Source organism: Helianthus annuus, chromosome 5 (genome assembly GCF_002127325.2).
Source record: "Helianthus annuus cultivar XRQ/B chromosome 5, HanXRQr2.0-SUNRISE, whole genome shotgun sequence".
NCBI classification, from domain to species: Eukaryota; Viridiplantae; Streptophyta; class Magnoliopsida; order Asterales; family Asteraceae; genus Helianthus; species Helianthus annuus.
In genome coordinates, this window is record NC_035437.2 from 8,550,935 (window position 1) to 8,572,769 (window position 21,835).

Below are 21,835 nucleotides of genomic sequence, written 5' to 3' on the forward strand. Positions count from 1 at the left end.
ATTTTCACACAATAGTTTGAAACTGATTCTGATGAATAAATTGTAACACATTTAATAAAACACATTTGTATACATTAGGGATGTTGTGTTTAGAACTAAGAAAGGAGTGCCGGTAATGAGATCTCCGCTCGAATCATTATTGCCAGGAATCGAGGTGCACGTATTGGTAATAAGCGCGTGGGCGGATTTGTTGAATTACGAAGAAAAATTCAAGCAAAAGGGGAGCATCGCACGCCTGTTCTGTTCAGTAAATATGTTGGTAAGTCTGATCATAATGGAATTGCAATTTAAGTTGTCAACTTTAGTAATATTGTTTAACGCGGTTAATTTAAAATGCAGAATGAAGACGACTACATTAAAAATGCAAAATCAAGAGCAAAAACGTTCGCAGACAACATGGAACCGGTTTTAGTTTCAGCTGATGTGAAAAAGATACCTGAACAGTCGCTCATCTTTGTACCAGTCTTACACGACGCTCATTTCTATTGTGTATGCTTTAATTTAAGGGACATGAAGGTAGAAGTTTTGGACAATAGCGCTAAGGATGTCTCAATGCAAGCGAAATACAAAAAACGGCCGGAAAAATTGGTACGCCCCTCTATATATAAACTACAAAAGTCCTGTGTTATATAAATGCATGCCATTTGATTACACCTTTTTTATAAACACAAAAATTAAAAACTGCAAAAAAAATGTTTACAAAAGTGTTCGGATAGATGAATAAAGTTTGATGTTAAAACACAATTGATAGTAAATGATATTAACTCAAAACCCACTTCATGAGAATTATAAATTTTAATGTTAAAACACAGTTGATAAATGAATGATACGTTATCAGCACTAATAATACTTTAAAACACAGTGTAATATGACAAAACATAATAACATAGAATATTAAATTAAAACACAGTGTTACTTAATGCTACGTTGGCAAAACTAGTATTACTTTACTACACATGTGTATTGTGCCTCTACATAATAACGGTATTAAGAACTTAAAACACACTGAGTCAGAACTTTAAATTTATCCCTTTTTTAATTACGTTGTGCATTTTAATGCATTCAGTTTAAAACACAATCTGATTAAAACTGTTTATCGTGCAGCGTGATGCTTTATCAGTGTACTTGGAAAAAAATGGGCATCCAGCAGGCGGGGTGATCGATAAAGTTGAGCCGGTACGATTGGAGATGCCATGGCGTACGAAAAATAATGTAATCGATTGTGGCGTCTTCCTGATGCGCCATATGGAAACATACAAGGGCATATCTGGAAAATGTTGGGAATGCGGATTCTCAAATGAGTGCACTGATGCGGGTGAGATTTCATACAAGCAGTGCAAAGAAATTGATGATCTGCGGCGTGAGTACATTACGAAGATGCTCCTAAGTGAAGGAAACGAGTACAGAGGTTTTGTTAAAGCTGAGGTTGCTAGATATAACAAGTTGACGGCCGATGAAAAAAAGAGGCTAGAAGCAAAAGCCTATGACGCAATCCTTGCAAGATTGGATAACTAGCTTCAAATGACATGTTTTCGAAAAAAAACTTTGTTAGCGGTAGTTTGTTGACGTATTGTGCACTGATTTTCTAAAAAACTAGTTTCACCGTTTTGTTCAGTTATCTCAGTGAATTTAAAAAGTAGAATATGTTAAGTTTGAACCTCTTTAACCTTGTGAATTTATGACGATATTGTTACTTTGTTTCAATCTACAAAAGACATACAGTTGCTTGTATGAAAACATAACCCAAATTAAATGTTAAAACACATTCATAATTAAAAGGCTGTTGGTTTGTCTGGAAAAGACATTGTTACTTTGTTTCAATCTACAAAAAGACATACAGTTGTATGGCCTCTTAAAACACAGTCTAGATACTTAGTGCCAATAATGTGATCTGGTAACCAACCTATCTATTTCATCAAGTATCTATACCTTAAAACAAAGTTAAAACACTTTAATATCAATACAGAAACTAAAGAGTTTACAAAAACCTTCAAGTATAAAAAAGATTGACTTCAGATTCGAATATATGTGAAAACACATTACATATAACAGGCTGATGGATTCTAAGGAACATAAGCCAAATTAAATGTTAAAACACATTCACATTTAAAAGGCTGCTGATTTGTCTAGATCAAAGATAATACTTAAAACACAGTTGAAAGACTGCACTTTATAGTTTAAAACACATTTAAAACACTTTGTTAACAAAGTAAACAATATGCCAAAACCACGAACAAATCAGGAATCCTATAAAACACAGATGGCTACTAAAACACATTCACATTTAAAAGGATGCTGGTTTCTCTGGAACAAAGTGAATACTTAAGACACAGTTGAAAACTGCACTTTATAGATTAAAACACATTTAAAACACTTTTTTAACAAAGTAAACAATATGCCAAAACCACGAACAAATCAGGAATCCTATAAAACACAGATGGCTATTAAATAAAGAACTTAACACTAAAACAGAAAAGCAACTATTTTCATAAAATGTCGAATACAATAAGTCTTAAAATCACCAAAACCAAATCCAAAATTGTAACACCCTTGTTACTAATTAACGATTTTGTATGTAATTACCAACGATTAGATGTGTAGTTAAGACTACACATGCTATAAAAATACGGGTTTACTAAAACTTTTACAATTCATAAGTTATTCTACAAAACGTGATCGAATTCGTTGTTTAAAATTTACAACGTTACAAGTGCGGAAGCGTGTATCTTTATCGTGTTCGGTTCTTCGTTGAGCTTGATCGTCTTCCGGCATCCCATAGTGTACCTACATTTCATAAACATGAAATGCTTTAGTCTTACGGGGTTTAAATCATGTCCAAACGAGTCCGGGAAACAATTGATTATCAAAAGAAAAATAAGAACTTGAAAATCATCTCCACCGTAAATTACGGTGTCACCGTAATTTACGGTGGCTCCTGTATTCATATCCTTCTACCGTACAACAGTAGGTTACCACCGTAACCATATCAGCTCCACCGTAAATTACGGTGTCACCGTAATTTACGGTGGACCCTGCATCTAACTTCTCCAATTTGCCGTAATTTGACACGAAATCTTCCGTATCTTTCAAACCGCTTGTCCGTTTGACCTACCGTTTCTTCCTACGTGTTTGTAACTTGATTCTCCATCATATGGAGTTAAAATCCGACATTCGGCTTAACAAAATTTAAGACTTTTAAGTCTTCGGCTTATTACCCTTTTTGCTAAAACTTCCATTTTGACCCATTAAGGGTATTTACTCATCTTGTCTAGAACTTGTACCCTTTTCTTTTTGTCGCTACAAAATCACATATCGAATTAACTACAATTATTCCACCACAACTATTTTGTGGTGGATATATCATAACGAACCCCTTGTTTTCCTATCTTACCCATCGGTTGATCATTTTACGCAATTGACCACTTTTGAGCATTTGACCCGCGGATGTGCATTCCTATGACCTTTATTCATGTCTAATGATCCCATAATCTTAATGTAAGTTTCTAAACAACTCCTATGGGTCGTTTACCCAATATACCCTTCAAGGTATTTTGGTCAACTTTAGTCCCTCACTATACGACGAAGGACTTTCGCTAAATATTTGACCAATTTGTATGTTTAACTAAAAGCTTAATTGTACATACCTGGCTCGGGTCAAAGTATTGACCCATTACATAACTTTTGCTTTAAATCCTTTTAGTTAAAGCGATGCAAGCTTATGTTATTTCCTGTGATTACAAAACTCAACAAGTGATTGTCAAATGTTCATGTCAAATGGTGTTAACAACACCATTTGACCCATTTAGTCTAACCGACTATTTGTCCGTATGAGATGGTATTTAATTACCATTTCATCCCCTTTACCCTTTTTAGGTTTTCCTTTGAAGTTGTTTCACTCAAGCCGTTTTTGTTTATTTGTCACTACATGACTAATTTACCATTTTATTCCTTTTACTATCGTCATGATTTCATACCATTTTCCATCATTCCGACTCTCATTGAATCAAGTCGAAATATCATGTACCAACCATTTAGTAGCATTCATATTAATACCTGAAATTAGTAACTTCGCAAATAATGTAAAAGGGGCGTAAGTTATACTTACCTCTCATCCGGTTTATGCTTCACTTCTCTTTATTGATTCGTTTGACCCGTTTCGTCCTCAAGCTTCCACCTAGCTCGTTTAGCGTCAAACTAACATCATCATTCACAAGGTGGTTAGATTAGTCATTAACCAATACGACTATTCCACCTTACTCATTTTCTATGTCTAAATCATCATTCGACTTCACCATTGATTAATTTAACTTTCTTCTAGTTAACTACCTCTAATCATATGATGTGTGAAATTAATTAAAATCCACATTAAGATTAGAGTCCGTATCATCACATATCACCCCTAATTAATCAAATTAGGAATTTACGCGTTTTGATTCATAATTTCAACATATGAACATTCACTTAGGCATTTTAACAAACACCTTGTGGGCATGATTCTTACACATCTACAATCAAGTTCATAACTTGTCATTTAGCCAAGATTATCATCAATTAGGCAAGTTCATATCAAATTTTACATCAACAAATCTGAATTTACTTCACATAGATCAAAATACACCAAAATACTAACTATAACCCTAGCGTTTAACATGCTCTTACAAAACCCACTAATCACCTTCAATGGTGGTTATCGAATTCTCAAGCATTGAGTATAATTTCAACAATCTAGCGACTAGGGTTTGTTCCTAGACACTATTTTACTCTAATTTCATCCAAACAACATTCATGCAACTAATTTCGAATTATAATTGTTCATCCAGAATTTTGGATGGAATCAAATAACGAATTTTCACATACCTTATGATCCCTTTACGAAGGAGACCACTAATCTTTGCTTGGGTTTCGATTTGGGTCAGATTTGTGCCATCAATTGATCAATTTTAGCATGAACTAGGGTTTGAGGAGAGCTCTTGGTCGCCCCTGTGTTTTAGTCGAACCAGACACACTCTTGTGTGTTTGGGTTTTATTATTTTTTTTTGTTTTAATAAAATTAGTTTCTCTCTTGGCAATATTAGTCCCTATAGTTCTAAGGATTTATAAATGAGGCTATAACTCTTAGTTTTCCATTTAATTACCCATTACTAACTAGGTTAATTCTACCTAGTTAACTTAATGGGTTCGGGAACTTAAAACCCGTTTTATTTTAAGTCCCGTTAACTCGGGCTCCTTATCAACTTTGTCTTCTCAAAGCGGTTGCTCGCTCTTTATTTATTTATTAGGCTTATTTGTTTTAAATCCTAATAATTTACCGGGTTAATCTTTATCACTAACGGTATTTTACCCGCTCTTTATTATTAACGGGATTTAATTACCAAACCCGTTTTCGGGGTGTTACAAGTCTACCCCCCTTAAAGAGGTTTCGTCCCCGAAACCTGATTTGCGTAGTTCATTGGTTCCAATTTTTTTTTTTTTTTTTTTTTTTGCATTCATTCTTTTTTTTTTTGGTCAATATCTATCATTCGTATTGACATGTATGTCTTTCATGTGTAAGTCCTTACGAACCGTAACTTTCATCTTATATTTCTTATCTTTGTCACCTATTTGACCGAGTTGTCTCTTGACCACTCAGTCGCGTCAGTCTGTTAACATGTTTATTCCGCGCTTGTCTTAGATTAACAAGCGCTTGTATTCGTCATAACGTTTTCTTGACTTTGAATAGTTTTACCGGCTAGACTAATTAGTCGCCGTCACTTCATACCCCGTCACCCGGGTATACTATTTTGCCATCTCCAGCCTTATGTGTGTTTACGATTTTCTAACCCACCTCATACTACTTATGTTTGTTAAAACATTGCTTTTAACAAAATACCGAATTTTTAGTTTACGTTTTCTTTTTATTTTACGTCTTTTTCTCGTGTCTAGGAATTTTCGTCCTGAGTTTATCCCTGACCGTTATTATTTTTATGCAAAGAATTGTAACCAGTTTTCCTCGCTTTACCCAAATAACCCGTAGGTTCTTTCACTTAGTACCGTAGACTATCTCTTTAGATTTCCACCTTTTTAAGGTGAGACCTTACAATTCGTTTCTTTATATTTATGACCCACAGGTCTTTTTGGTCCCGTTAGACTTTAACACTACTTATAATCCCGTAGGTTATGATAATCCCGTAGATCATCTTTTATTCGAGTGTTTGTTCTACCCTTTTTATGTTTAGAATCAGTCATTTCCACTTTTGTATTTCATATGACCTTGTCCATAGTCTAAGGCTATTTTTATTTTTTTTGTGTTTCTTTCGAATTATTCTGCTGACTCTCTGACTTCTCCCGTCATTTACACGTCAGTTTATTCTTCGCTTACCGTTATCCGGTTCATACTTATATTTCTTTACAGCCCGTTACCCGGGTTCACTATCTTAATGTTTTTAACGTTCCCGTTGGTTGGTTTGTGTTTTCCTATTTATATTTTCTCGTAACCCCTTTATATAGATTTGTTAACACCTCGCGCTTTTATTTATTCGGTTCGCGCTTACTTACGTTATTAAGCGTTATTCTTAGTTTAACTCGCTTGATTTGTTCGTGTGAAATTTCATCACTTGTGAACGTCAAACTCCATTCTTTATTCGACCCGTTCGACTTTAAAATAGTTGAACGTAGTTATCAAAATTTCTGTTTGCATATTCTCATTGTCTTTTAGTCATGACTCATATTCCGAGTCTTTTGACTTTCTATTTCGCGTTCCTGTTTCTCAGTCTACGCATGCGTTTAATTCCTTACCCATCAACCGGGTGTTTTACCGAAATCGTTATTATTGCAACCCTTACGGTATGCATTATGACTTCGTTTCGTTTTTTTTATATTCCTACTTTGTTCTCAAATTTGGCGTTTTATAAAATCGGCCTGTTTAGAGACATGTTCGCATTTTCCGGGTTCGAGTGTAAGTACACTCCCTCCCAATGCATATCTTGATCATTTTACATGTTTATATTATTCGGGTTCAGGTGTAAGTATACCCCCTCCCAATACATGTCTAGGTCATTTTACATGTTTGCATTCTCCGGGTTCGAGTGTAAATACACCCCCTCCCAATACATGTCTAAATCATTTTACATCAATCTTTGTCCCTTCACTCGGGCTCATTATCCTAATGTAATACGCTTCCGTCACCCGGCTGTGCGTTTACATTATTGTCAAATATTTTGCTCATTTGATTCTTTTGGGTACTTTTAATTTGTCCCATTCACCACCGTCCTTACTACATCGGATGTAAACGTGTCCGCCATAAGAAGTTCATGGTATCATATGCCACTACTTACTTGGCCAGAGTAAGCGATTAACACATGACAAACATGACCTTTTTATAGTTTTCACATCACGCCCTATGTAAGTAACGCCTCTGTTTGTTTTTCTTGGAAACAATATCCCGAATACATTTTCTATTCGGGGTTTTCCAAGTTTTTAATCTACATATGCAACTGTCAATCTCTACGTATTTGTTGCATATTGCTATTCGTGCAATAAATTTAAAACACGCACCTGATAATGCTTGCCCTAACGGGCTTTCCTTGCCATTAACCTTGTTCGCGGTCGTTACGCGATTTAGGCCTTGGTGAGCATACTCCTCTTGTCATACTTTGGACCATTCCTTTGTCAAATCCGTAATTTATTACACTTCCGATATCTTTAGATGCGAGTGTCATTCAACTACAATATTTATAAAAGTTAGTAATTTCGTCATTAATGAACGCCCGTATTACAATACGAGTTTTCTACTATATGTGCCAACGCACCTAATTTCGTTAACTATATTAATCATTTACTTGAGGTACCGTGTATTACACGATAACCCTATGTGTTGTTTATAACACTTCAATATACTAGATCGTTTATATACATATAACTTACCAGATTTGCGATCAAGCCTCGAACCGAACACCAATCTTTATTAAGAGCATAAGGTTTAAGTCCAAGCATGGTTTTTTTTTCCCACCATACTTGAATCTCTTAAACCAGGGCTCTGATACCAACTTGTAACACCCTTGTTACTAATTAACGATTTTGTATGTAATTACCAACGATTAGATGTGTAGTTAAGACTACACATGCTATAAAAATACGGGTTTACTAAAACTTTTACAATTCATAAGTTATTCTACAAAACGTGATCGAATTCGTTGTTTAAAATTTACAACGTTACAAGTGCGGAAGCGTGTATCTTTATCGTGTTCGGTTCTTCGTTGAGCTTGATCGTCTTCCGGCATCCCATAGTGTACCTACATTTCATAAACATGAAATGCTTTAGTCTTACGGGGTTTAAAGGGGTTTAAATCATGTCCAAACGAGTCCGGGAAACAATTGATTATCAAAAGAAAAATAAGAACTTGAAAATCATCTCCACCGTAAATTACGGTGTCACCGTAATTTACGGTGGCTCCTGTATTCATATCCTTCTACCGTACAACAGTAGGTTACCACCGTAACCATATCAGCTCCACCGTAAATTACGGTGTCACCGTAATTTACGGTGGACCCTGCATCTAACTTCTCCAATTTGCCGTAATTTGACACGAAATCTTCCGTATCTTTCAAACCGCTTGTCCGTTTGACCTACCGTTTCTTCCTACGTGTTTGTAACTTGATTCTCCATCATATGGAGTTAAAATCCGACATTCGGCTTAACAAAATTTAAGACTTTTAAGTCTTCGGCTTATTACCCTTTTTGCTAAAACTTCCATTTTGACCCATTAAGGGTATTTACTCATCTTGTCTAGAACTTGTACCCTTTTCTTTTTGTCGCTACAAAATCACATATCGAATTAACTACAATTATTCCACCACAACTATTTTGTGGTGGATATATCATAACGAACCCCTTGTTTTCCTATCTTACCCATCGGTTGATCATTTTACGCAATTGACCACTTTTGAGCATTTGACCCGCGGATGTGCATTCCTATGACCTTTATTCATGTCTAATGATCCCATAATCTTAATGTAAGTTTCTAAACAACTCCTATGGGTCGTTTACCCAATATACCCTTCAAGGTATTTTGGTCAACTTTAGTCCCTCACTATACGACGAAGGACTTTCGCTAAATATTTGACCAATTTGTATGTTTAACTAAAAGCTTAATTGTACATACCTGGCTCGGGTCAAAGTATTGACCCATTACATAACTTTTGCTTTAAATCCTTTTAGTTAAAGCGATGCAAGCTTATGTTATTTCCTGTGATTACAAAACTCAACAAGTGATTATCAAATGTTATTGTCAAATGGTGTTAACAACACCATTTGACCCATTTAGTCTAACCGACTATTTGTCCGTATGAGATGGTATTTAATTACCATTTCATCCCCTTTACCCTTTTTAGGTTTTCCTTTGAAGTTGTTTCACTCAAGCCGTTTTTGTTTATTTGTCACTACATGACTAATTTACCATTTTATTCCTTTTACTATCGTCATGATTTCATACCATTTTCCATCATTCCGACTCTCATTGAATCAAGTCGAAATATCATGTACCAACCATTTAGTAGCATTCATATTAATACCTGAAATTAGTAACTTCGCAAATAATGTAAAAGGGGCGTAAGTTATACTTACCTCTCATCCGGTTTATGCTTCACTTCTCTTTATTGATTCGTTTGACCCGTTTCGTCCTCAAGCTTCCACCTAGCTCGTTTAGCGTCAAACTAACATCATCATTCAAAAGGTGGTTAGATTAGTCATTAACCAATACGACTATTCCACCTTACTCATTTTCTATGTCTAAATCATCATTCGACTTCACCATTGATTAATTTAACTTTCTTCTAGTTAACTTCCTCTAATCATATGATGTGTGAAATTAATTAAAATCCACATTAAGATTAGAGTCCGTATCATCACATATCACCCCTAATTAATCAAATTAGGAATTTACGCGTTTTGATTCATAATTTCAACATATGAACATTCACTTAGGCATTTTAACAAACACCTTGTGGGCATGATTCTTACACATCTACAATCAAGTTCATAACTTGTCATTTAGCCAAGATTATCATCAATTAGGCAAGTTCATATCAAATTTTACATCAACAAATCTGAATTTACTTCACATAGATCAAAATACACCAAAATACTAACTATAACCCTAGCGTTTAACATGCTCTTACAAAACCCACTAATCACCTTCAATGGTGGTTATCGAATTCTCAAGCATTGAGTATAATTTCAACAATCTAGCGACTAGGGTTTGTTCCTAGACACTATTTTACTCTAATTTCATCCAAACAACATTCATGCAACACTAATTTCGAATTATAATTGTTCATCCAGAATTTTGGATGGAATCAAATAACGAATTTTCACATACCTTATGATCCCTTTACGAAGGAGACCAATAATCTTTGCTTGGGTTTCGATTTGGGTCAGATTTGTGCCATCAATTGATCAATTTTAGCATGAACTAGGGTTTGAGGAGAGCTCTTGGTCGCCCCTGTGTTTTAGTCGAACCAGACACACTCTTGTGTGTTTGGGTTTTATTATTTTTTTTTGTTTTAATAAAATTAGTTTCTCTCTTGGCAATATTAGTCCCTATAGTTCTAAGGATTTATAAATGAGGCTATAACTCTTAGTTTTCCATTTAATTACCCATTACTAACTAGGTTAATTCTACCTAGTTAACTTAATGGGTTCGGGAACTTAAAACCTGTTTTATTTTAAGTCCCGTTAACTCGGGCTCCTTATCAACTTTGTCTTCTCAAAGCGGTTGCTCTCTCTTTATTTATTTATTAGGCTTATTTGTTTTAAATCCTAATAATTTACCTGGTTAATCTTTATCACTAACGGTATTTTACCCGCTCTTTATTATTAACGGGATTTAATTACCAAACCCGTTTTCGGGGTGTTACAAAAATAAACATACGATAAAAAATAAAACTGAAAAATGAATAGTTCAGCAACAGACTTAGAATATTGATAAAAAAGATCCTACTATGCCATGTCCTCATCATCCATATCTGCATCGTTTCCAGATGTGTAAAACACATCATCATCGTTCGATCCAGGACCATCACCTTCAACAACCATAGCAGCATCTCTTTCATGAATTGTATCTTCATTACCTCCAGCATTCCACGAAGCACCTGCCTCAGCCCCAGCCACGGTGTATTTCCAGCACGTTACTCTGTTATGACCGTATTTTTTACATAATGAACATTGACGACGTTTACTTCCAGACTGACTTATGGCTCGCTCCTTTTGAGATTTAAGGCGTTTATGAGAATCACAGCCCTTGAACCTGGTACCAACTGGAACACGGATAGTGGCCGTGCTCTCTGGAGCAACTCCTAGCAGTTCAGCAAATCGATTACGTCGTGTCTTGGGAGGTGCATTTATTTGAGCTTCATCCGCGACTGACATAAACTGCTTGATATGATCACGAAAATCAGACAACTTATCAAATTTTGAAATCAATTTGTTCACGACATACTCAGTTGCGTGACTAAACTCCCGAACACAACGATTAACCTCCTCACTACGATCTGGATCTCCACCATCCGTAAGAATGGACCAGGGGGGAACTATTTGGAACAGCTTCACGCGTCCAACGCCTCAATATATATTGTTTCGGAAACTCCCTTATATCAAGAATCCGTAACACGCAAAAAATGTGACTACACAACAATCCAAACTGCTCAAACCTGTTGCAGATACACTTAACAGTAACATCCTCCTCGCGTATCATAACCTGTAACATTTAATATCCATAAAACACAGTTCATATAAAAAAAATAAGGAACACATAAAGAAAAACAAACAAAAACCTCGAAGAATGAAGAACATGGCTGATCGAGATCCTTTATAAAAAACTTAATGAAATCACCGACGTGATCTAATCTGACACTCGTACAACGATGAATAGCATGTTGAATCTCGAGTTGAACATCCAAAAATAAAGTTCTAGTATATATCTGAGCTGCTTGCTTCTCGAGAACAAAATCACTCCACTCTCCAGGGTTGGTGCATCGAGTGTCATGATCATTTTTTCGGTGCTCGTGCCTTTGCGCTTCAATAGCCGTATCAAAGTGGCTAAGAAATTCAACCAACATGCACTTTGGATTGCTAATCTTGCCAAAAAAGTGATTCTCGCTTTCGGACCTAGATGATGTCCGCATAAGACCAGACATTTCTTCTTCACGATAGTAAGCTAGAATCCATGATTCACGTAGCCCATATATATACGTCAGCCATTCATGGTCGGTTAAACCGAAATCATGAATAATAGAGATTTCTTTTCCTAAAATCTGTATTTGAACATAGGGCAGCCCCGACCTCAAAAGCTTCGGGCAATAGAGAATCAGTCCAAACAACTGCAGACAATCTTTTCCTAAAATCTGTATTTGAACATAGGGCAGCCCCGACCTAAAGGGAACATTGTATCGTGAATGACAAAAAAAATAAAATAAAATTAAAACACAGTACAAATCACACAAATAAAAAAAATAAAACCCTGCCATATAAAAACCAGACCTTTGTAGTGAGTTTATCCATGATATGCCACATACATAACCGATGCCTTGACTCAGGCCAAACATCAGCTATAGCCCTTTTCATCGCAGGGTCTTGGTCAGTAACGATTACAAGAGGCGCGTACCCGTATGCGTTCTTGATCGCCCTAAGTAACCAGCTATACGTCTCTGCCGTTTCAGAACCGAGAATTGCAGCACCAAGTGTCACGTTCCTATTATGATTATCAATCCCAGTGAAAGGGAGAAACATCATGTTATACCTTTAAAAAAACACACAATCAGCGATGACAAAAAAATCATGATGTATTTATAACACAGTAAGATTTAAAACACATTGAATATGTAAAAAATTAAACTCATCGTTACTTGTTACGCTTGTAGGTAGCATCAAATGATATAACGTCCCCAAACATATAATAATTTCTCTTCATATCCTCGTCGGCCCAAAAAATGCACTTCAACACACCTTCGTCTGTGGTTTCATATTCACAAGAGAACTTCGGTAAAAACTCCTTTTTCCTCATCAGTCGCTTGACAAACATTTCCGCATCAAACTCTCCGATAAAAAGATTTAATTCTTTCTTGAAATTTTTAAAATCGACTTTGGTGGCACCGACTTTGTCGAACCCACCATACACTTCCTTCATAATGTTAAATGCACGAACAGGCCCAATGTTGAGATGTGACATCTTGTTTATCATCTCTTCGTGTGCACGATTAATACCCCTGTTTTCCTTGAGAAGATGTAAATCTTCTTCATGCACAAAATCGTGGTTGTGCGCCTCTATAAAATGATACAGCAAATACTTCTTAGCATCGGTAAGTTTTATTCTGATCGCAGCCTGGCATCTGGTCCTTTTGGATGGTACCCTACGTACCCACCTATCAGACGGCTGTTCGACTAAAGTATCGACCGGTCGAAAGTCTTTTTGACCCTCCTTTGAACAGAAAAAGTACTTGTTTATAACAATACCACGGTTCTCGTGTTGTGCGCCCTTCCTTACAGTCCAACCTCCCGCTTCTGCGTAAGTTTTATAAAAGTTATACGCGTCATCAACTATGTCGAATAACATTCCCTCTGCTGGCGTCAACGAAGAGGGTGAATCCGGAATATATCTCTTCGTTCCAGTGTTTGGAGAAACTTGTTCAACACCACGTAATTGGTAATTAGGTGCATCTACAACACATGACAAAAAAATGGGTATAAAACATATTACTAACCAAAAATAATGCAATTTAAAAAACAGCGATTCAATGATACAAGGTGAACCTATAAAAAAACATTTACTTCAAACTTAATAACTGTTGAAAACACATCACATATAACAAACTGATGTTTTCTCATAAAGAGTTTAAATAAACGGAACAAAAAACTGCAACTATGGAATTTAAAACACACCATTCAAATATGTAATAAAGGGGTGACCTTCGGACTACAAACCATCAGCCCACTCATGTGAAACAATGAACAAAAACAACCTGAACATGTATGACTGTTAAAACACAACACCAATAACAAGATGATGGTTTGGCACAACCTCAGCATCTGTTGAAACACATAATTGGTAAAACACATTACAGTTAAAACACATCATTCAATAAGAATCTACAATAGAACACATAACTAGTAAAACACATTACTTTTAAAACACAACATCCAATATGGAACATAAAAAAAATTGACTTCAGCCTCAATAACTGTTAAAACACAACACTATTTAAACACACCATTCAGATGATTTATATAAAACGTTGACTACAACCTCAATATCTGTTAAAACAGGTAACTTGTTAAACACAATACGGTTAAAACACAAACAACCTGAATCTGTATGACTGTTAAAACACAGCACCAATAACAAACATGATGGTTTTGCTCGTAAAAAACAAGTATGGATTTTAACAATGTGACCTCTGCTGTTAAAACACATCATCAAGATTAGAAAAACATCGGTAATCTTATATAATCACTAAACACTAAACCTCAACACCTCTGCTGTTAAAACACAGCATCAAGAACAATCTGACTATTTTGAATAAAGGTTATAATAAAACAAGACAAAAAGCTAAAAAAGTAACTGTAATTACCATCTCCACCATCAGCAAGGGTGTTCGAAGCCATGATTTTTCAGACTTAAAAAATATAGAATAAGAACTATGCTGGTGAATAATAGAAAGATCGAATTATAATATATAGATGTGTGTTTCGTGTTCGTGGAATTTGGATTAAAAAAAAACTATAATCCCGAATATCATGCATACAAACCAGTTACAAATACGAACATGCAAAAATATAGAAATTTGAGATAATTACAAAAAATAAAAAAAATATATGCAATTACATGTTTGCCCTTCTAGTTAAAATACATCCATGCCGCATGTCACTATGCTATTGCTTCCTAGACTTTCTAGGAAAATTGGACTTTCCACACAACTCCTACTCATAGCTTTAAACATATAATGTCATATTTCAATTAAAAATGTATACAATAAAGACAATAAAAATGTGTTAAACAAATGCAAGGTACAATGCATCATAGCAAAATTACACGTTGATAGCAAAGAAAATCGTTCAATGCACACACAGTGTTCTACAAAAACACAATGCTATAGTAGAGCACAATGTTATATATAAAACACAAACAACTACAAAAAACAATGTCATATAAAAACACAATGGCAATAACATAATGTTACGCATAAATACACAATGTTATTCGAAAAACAAAATAATGTTACACAAAAAACAAATGCCTTTGTAAAAACACAATTCCTTGCCTTTGAAAAAACACAATTCCTTGTAAAAAACACAATAGCATGTAGTTAATGTATATATTACCTAAATACCCGATGTATATAATAACCACTCGAGTTAACTATCCTTCTAGAAAAAAAATTGGAGTTAGTCGGGGGAGGTTATTTATTTATCATGAGAGAAGAGTTGATGTTATCAGGGGACTAGGGGTGGTTCACTAGTGATGGATTCTATCACTCCCACTCTCCAATCAAATCATGACATGTCATCAACCAAATTTCTATCACTAGTGATAGAAATGTAGGAGGGGTGGAATCACTAGTGATGGAATTCTATCACTCCCAATTTTTTTAATTTTCATTTTAAAATTAGAAATTAAAAATAAAACACTAAATTATAAATTTCATTAAACTTTAAAAATAAATTACATAACCAAATAAAAAAAAACAACTAAACCGGTGGCATCTCCCAACCCCACTTTGCGCAAATCGCGCGCTTTTGTTCAAGGACAACTGACTTGAACGGTTCGTCGAGATGGGCGTGGTTTTCACACAAGATTTTTAAATCATTTTGTCTTTCAATCGTTTTCAAGTGTTCCTTGTACGCCTGCTCCCGTTCAACTTTTAGGGACATCATTGTTTCTTTTCTTTGTTCGGCCTTCTTGAATTGGGTCATTTTCTCCTCTTCGATTCTAAAGATCGACTCCGCCACCGCCTCCTTTCCTTTGCTTGACGATTCACCACCTCGTCTGCGTCGTGGCCTTGTGGGTGTATCTTCCTCAACGGGCTCGTCAAGGGGTTGATCGGGTTCGTTAAGAGGGTCGTCGTTTAAGTTCATTTGGGGCAAGTTATCCGACGCGGAAGTCGTGTAGTTCCCCGAATCGGATGTCTTTGATCTTTTCGAACCGCCTCGTTTTTTTGGAGCCGTAGGACCATGCGTGTCAACCAACTCAAAGGGGACCCACTTCGGGTGATGTCTCGCAACTTCCCATGACGCCACGTGTGGAAAAGTTCTCTTTTTGTACGTTTTGCAATACTCGGCGGTGGCTTGTTGCATGATCGTCGCCTCGCTCGCTCCACTTTGTGGGTTTCGGCTCTACAAAAAAAAATAAAATGTTATAAAACTGTTTTTTTTATAAATTGTTTTTTATATAAAACTGTTTTTTTTATAAACTGTTTTTTTATAAACTGTTTTTTATATAAAACTGTTTTTTTATAAACTGTTTTTTTATTAACTGTTTTATTATATAAAAATGGTTTTTTTATAGACTGTTTTTTTATATAAAGCTGTTTTTTTATATAAAGCTGTTTTTTATATAAACTGTTTTTTTTTTATAAACTGTTTTTTTATAAAAACTGTTTTTTTTGTATATAAACTGTTTTTTATATAAACTGTTTTTTATATAAACTGTTTTTTATATAAACTGTTTCTTTTATAAAAAAAATGTTTTTTTTATAAACTGTTTTTTTATAAAAACTGTTTTTTTATATAAACTGTTTTTTATATAAACTGTTTTTTTAAATAAAACAGTTTTTTTAAATAAAACTGTTTTTTTAATAAAAAACATACCTTTTGAATGAAACAAGCGTTGAACTTGCTAATTTTCCCGTTCAAATCCGTCCACTTAGTCGTCATTTGGTCCATGTTTCGTATCCTTGCACCGGGTAGTTGCCTAAAATGATTAATTACCCGTCTCCAAAACGCATCCTTTCGTTGCTCGTTCCCGTGTTTCTTACTCTCCGAGATGTGCAAATACGCCTTCGTCAACGACACCTCCTCCTCGCTCATCCAAGGTTGTCGGCCGATTGGAGCGATTTCTTGAACCTCAACATTTTGTTCTTCTTCCTCTTCCTCTTCCTCGTCAAGACTTTGTTGTGGTTCACGTGGTTCATGCCACACTTTTGCAAAATGATGAATGAGGGTGTTGTCTTCTAGTAGTGGGTCGAGTGTGTGAGGTTGGGTTTGATACGTTTGCGATTGAAATTGGTGAGGTTGAAACGGTGGAACGAACGGTTGGTTATGGTACGTTTGCGATTGAAACGGTGGATATTGTTGGGTTTGAAAGGGTGGATATTGTTGGTTTGGAAAGGTTGGGACTTGGTCGGGTTCGTCTTGCAACCTAAAGCGCGCCGGCTCACCAAGATTCGCTCGAACCCTTGGCCTTACGGGATTTTTCTTCGTACTCGAACCTTTTTTTTCGATCCGCCACCTCTCTTGCTTGAACCTTCCATATTTCTTGTAAAATTATTTAGAATGAGTTTGAGAGTGTTTTAATTTTTTGTATTGAGTGTGAGAATAGTGGAGAGGTTTTTGAGTTTGTTTATTGATATATGTGGGATTTATATAAAAAATTTAATCAATTAAACGGTCAAAAAATTTACAACGGTAAAAAAAAAACGTTCCATTTTCAAAAGTTCAATGCGTTGTGTGGTTAACGCGTTAGAAATATGACGCGTGGTCAATCTACCGGCGGCGGTGTGCCGTTCCATGATCAAGCGTGACCGGCTCTCATCACGCTCCCGCCCCGAGTGGCCTCAGTTTTGTAGGAGAACATGGTCGACAACTACAAAAATAGTTTAACCTAAATAATAAATCACTAATACATTGTACGTTGTAAAAAATATATCATGTGATATAATAACCCAATGTTCTATAAAAAACACAATGTCTCTTCAAAAACACAATGTTTATAAAAAAACAATGTAATAGTAGAGCACAACATTATAAATTATAAATTAGCAACAAAAATGTGCAATTCAAGTTGTACATTATGCTTTGGGATTTTTTCAAAAAAAAAAAAAAAACTTGATTTTTGTTTTTTAATCCAAAGGTTTTTACCTTTTACAATTTTAACCCTACATAATTTGTTTTTTAACTTTAACCCAAAACTTTTCATTATTTGCAATTTAACTTCACAACTTTTGTCACTTATATTTTTCATCTTTCGCAAATTTTCGTTTTACGTATAGTTCTACATTTTTCGAGTTAATACGACGTAACGTACGACTGGTTCAACCTTTTTATGTTTTGTTTCAAATTTTGCAAGTTAACACGGCGCAACGTGCATGTATGGTTCAACGTTTTTATCTCTATTTTTTCATGTTTGACAGGTTCGTCGCAACACTCAGATCCTAGGTCGAGTCAGTGTTAGTGGTCGATGACGGTTGTGTGGCATTAGTATTATTTGACACCGTTTTACGCCCCGCGGGGTGTGCTTTAAGGGGTTTTCAAAGAAAAAATGGTTATGCATATGGTTGTTGTAACCTTGGCTTTAGGGGTTTTCCAAAAAAAAATAGATTTTTTTTTTTTTTTACTTTTCAAGCAAAAGTATTTCATAAATTACTTTTAACCCAAAACAATTTGTTTTTACTATTCTCACAACTTTTTTTACTTTCAACTTTGGCCCTTAATAGTTTTCATTTTCCGCAAATTTTTCGCTTTATGTTTGGTTCTAAATTTTGTGACTTAACACATCGCAACGTGCGTTTTTGATTTAACGTTTTTATGTTTCGTTCTAAATTTTGCGAATTAACACGACGCAACATGCATGTGTGGGTGAACGTTTTTACATCGTCTATTATTTCCTGTTTGATAGGTTTAACATAACGTGCGGATCCTAGATCGATTTAGCTATAACTAAAGAATCCCCGCCGCATTGCGGCGGGACGCAATTCTAGTTATATATAAAACACAAACAACTATAGAAAAAGAGTGTCATATAAGAACACAATGGCAATAAGACAATGTTACACAAAAAACACAATGTTACTAAAAAACACAATGGCAATAACACAATTTTATACAATAAACAAATGCCTTTGTAAAAAACAAAATTCCTTAAAAAACACAATACCATGTAGCTAGCTCAACCGTGGGATTTTGCTTGAAAACTAAATCATTTCGGGACCTCCAAATGCACCTTATGCTAAACTATGTACATATCTAAGATCATGATGACTTCTTATCCAACTGGATTAGTAGGTGCAGAAGTGGTTTAATTGTCGTACATGTTAACTTAAATTTTGATATTTAGTTGGCGCCATTTAAAATCTTTGCTTCATTTTGTATGTTGATTAATAATGTAGGAGTGTAGCCGCCCGCTGGGATGGGTTCCTGAAATTTACCACATCCAAAATATGTGTACATTGAAGATCCTGAAAACGTCTTATGCATATGGGATTAGTAGGCGCACAAGTTATTTAATTCCTGTACTTATTTATAAAATGAAAGTTCCATTAGACCACAAGTATCTCAATGTAATAAACTGAAACCTAAAAAACATAACATAACACGTAAAGAAATGAATATTTACATAGCCAAAAACAAAGATAAGAATGAAGTTTTTGAGAACATATAAATTAATTACAAAACATATTTAACTTATGAAAGGCACGTCAACCACATCTTTATTTTACATAATTTATACCTTCGACACCCAAGGGCATGTCCTTTCAGCTATTTGTACCTGTTTGCTACTCGAAGTCTAATATCTCGTTTACCACAGCTCCAAACGCAAGAAGAATTACATAACCATCTCTACAACATCAAACAGGTTGTCTCCAGGGATGACCATTTGGTGCTGGATGGTATTGAATTTCCCGTACCGAATTTTTTCGGTGCTGATTCGGTACCCACTTTTTGACATTTTCGGCATCGGTTCAGTACGGTACTGGTATTTTAGTGAATTTTACGTACAAATACCAGTACCATCTCAATACCGGTACCTTACCGAACATTTTCAGTACGGTACCCATATTTGACGATTTTCGGTACCGATACTGGTACGAGCTCATCCCTAATTTTATTGATCCTCACTGAGAGTATCTTTAACTTCCATCTCTTTCAGCCTCTAAAAATACATAATTCATTTTTTATGATCTCTACTCTAATAAATAAAATACATATTATAGCAAATGCTACAAAACAATGTATAAAGAAATGTAAAAAGAAAAGAGAATAAGTTTACCATCTCTACTCTAATAGATAAAATACATATTGTAGCAAATGCTACAAATAAAAGTATACATAAATGTAAAAAGAAAAGAGAATACAAATGCGGTGCTTAATCTATGGGAAAAATTACCAAAATAGACATGTCGACCAATTGTTTTTCAACATAGACACCATTTTGTAGCCTTTTCAAAACTATTTTAAACTAATTGGATCGTGTAAGCTCCATCGACTTAATCGGCTAGTACTCGGACGTTGCTTTTTGGCGAAAGCGCCGACTCACCCCCTGCTTTTTGGCGAAAGTGCTGGTTCAGCCCTGATAGTTGGATGTCGGCGCTAAGACTACGTTGAATAATGTTGCAAAGCATAGTCTATTTTGGTAAATTATTGGTCAGATATATCTAGTTTGGTCATTTTCCCTAATCTAAGGGCATATCTCAAGTTTTAAAGGATGTGTGTAGCAAGTATAAAAAACAATTAGATTGTAAATCTCAAACTACAGGTAATCATGAACTTCAATTCAGACAGTTGGATTGTGAATGATTTCATTTGTAATCTATATCTTCGCATTAGGGAATTGTTTCTTAGCTTCATAAGCAATCTGCATAAGGGTGCTAAACGGGGTGTGTTCGCGGGTGCAACTTGACCCGAACCGGAAAATTTTAGACTAACCCGAACATGACCGAAACCTGAAAATCGTGTCATAATTGTGAACCCGAACACGACACGAATATTCACGGGTTAACCTGAACACGACCCGTACATCTCGAATTTTTTATTATATTTTATTCTGTAAATTTATATATTAAAGTTAAAATTGACTAAAAACACAAATGTATATACTACAATTACATTTAAGTTATAAAATTTATGCTAATTTTTCTTTATAAGTTATGATTATGGCATAAAATTACCTAATTTAAGTTATGGCATAAAACATATCGTAATATAATATAATATAATATAATATAATATAATATAATATAATATAATATAATATAATATAATATAATATAATATAATATAATATAATATAATATAATATAATGTAATGTAAATGGATTAAACGGGTCAACCCGCCAACCCGACTGGGTTGACCCGAACCTGACCCGTTCAGCTAAACGGGCTCCCGAGTTGAAGAAGATGAAGTCATGAACATCTGAACTCTGATTCTCTGAACATCTTCTATGAAGCGGGTTAAATTAGAAGATTAATTCATAGTCTTCAATTAGATTTGAATCAAATCATAGTTCGATTACTTCTTCATCATCGATAGTCGTGGAAAGCTACCTCTGTTATACGAAGATACTGGTTCAGGAAATAAATCTAAAGCAAGCGATGGGTTTACGTTTGCAACAGATAATCATCAGGTCCACACTTTTGATGCCTTGTTTCTCGACACCACACCACCTTTGCGTTCATATGAACATAAGATGCAGGAGCTTGCAGACATTCCGAGCTTATTAAACAACACACACGAGCTCACCAAGGACCAGTTCAACATGAGGTAAGTGGCCTGAAGATATCAACTGAGGCAGTTATTTGGTTAGGTGGAGAACAGTTCATTCAATCTTGTTCATCTACTTCTTCGATGAATGATATTTCGATAGTGAGCCA

The 21,835-nt window shown here is 35.1% G+C and overlaps 2 protein-coding genes across 2 annotated transcripts; both read right to left on the minus strand.

Annotated features, from left to right (window-relative positions):
- Positions 1-10,975: 10,975 nt before the first annotated feature.
- LOC110942614 (protein FAR1-RELATED SEQUENCE 5-like) lies at positions 10,976-14,635 on the minus strand. Its single transcript, XM_022184390.2, has 6 exons — positions 14,602-14,635; positions 12,880-13,690; positions 12,510-12,773; positions 11,809-12,406; positions 11,556-11,732; positions 10,976-11,407 (listed from the first exon to the last, which is right to left on the minus strand). Exons 1-6 carry the CDS (start codon positions 14,633-14,635, stop codon positions 10,976-10,978), a joined length of 2,316 nt encoding a protein of 771 aa, XP_022040082.2.
- Positions 14,636-15,718: 1,083 nt separating this feature from the next.
- On the minus strand, positions 15,719-17,056 carry LOC110942615. The gene is made up of 2 exons (XM_022184391.1): positions 16,838-17,056; positions 15,719-16,363 (listed from the first exon to the last, which is right to left on the minus strand). The coding sequence occupies exons 1-2, from the start codon at positions 17,054-17,056 to the stop codon at positions 15,719-15,721; spliced, it is 864 nt and encodes a 287-aa protein (XP_022040083.1).
- Positions 17,057-21,835: the final 4,779 nt, after the last annotated feature.

Bases quoted from the DNA above. Each gene is read 5' to 3' on its own strand.
- LOC110942614 (XM_022184390.2), bottom strand. From the start codon at position 14,635: ATGGCTTCGAACACCCTTGCTGATGGTGGAGATG. The intron at 12,774-12,879 runs GTAACGATGAGT...GTTTTTTTAAAG, and splicing joins GCTACCTACAAGCGTAACAA to GTATAACATGATGTTTCTCC. The intron at 11,408-11,555 runs GTCCATTCTTAC...CATATCAAGCAG, and splicing joins TTCCAAATAGTTCCCCCCTG to TTTATGTCAGTCGCGGATGA.
- LOC110942615 (XM_022184391.1), bottom strand. From the start codon at position 17,056: ATGAGCGAGGAGGAGGTGTCGTTGACGAAGGCGTATTTGCACATCTCG. The intron at 16,364-16,837 runs GTATGTTTTTTA...TTTTTTTTGTAG, and splicing joins ACGCTTGTTTCATTCAAAAG to AGCCGAAACCCACAAAGTGG.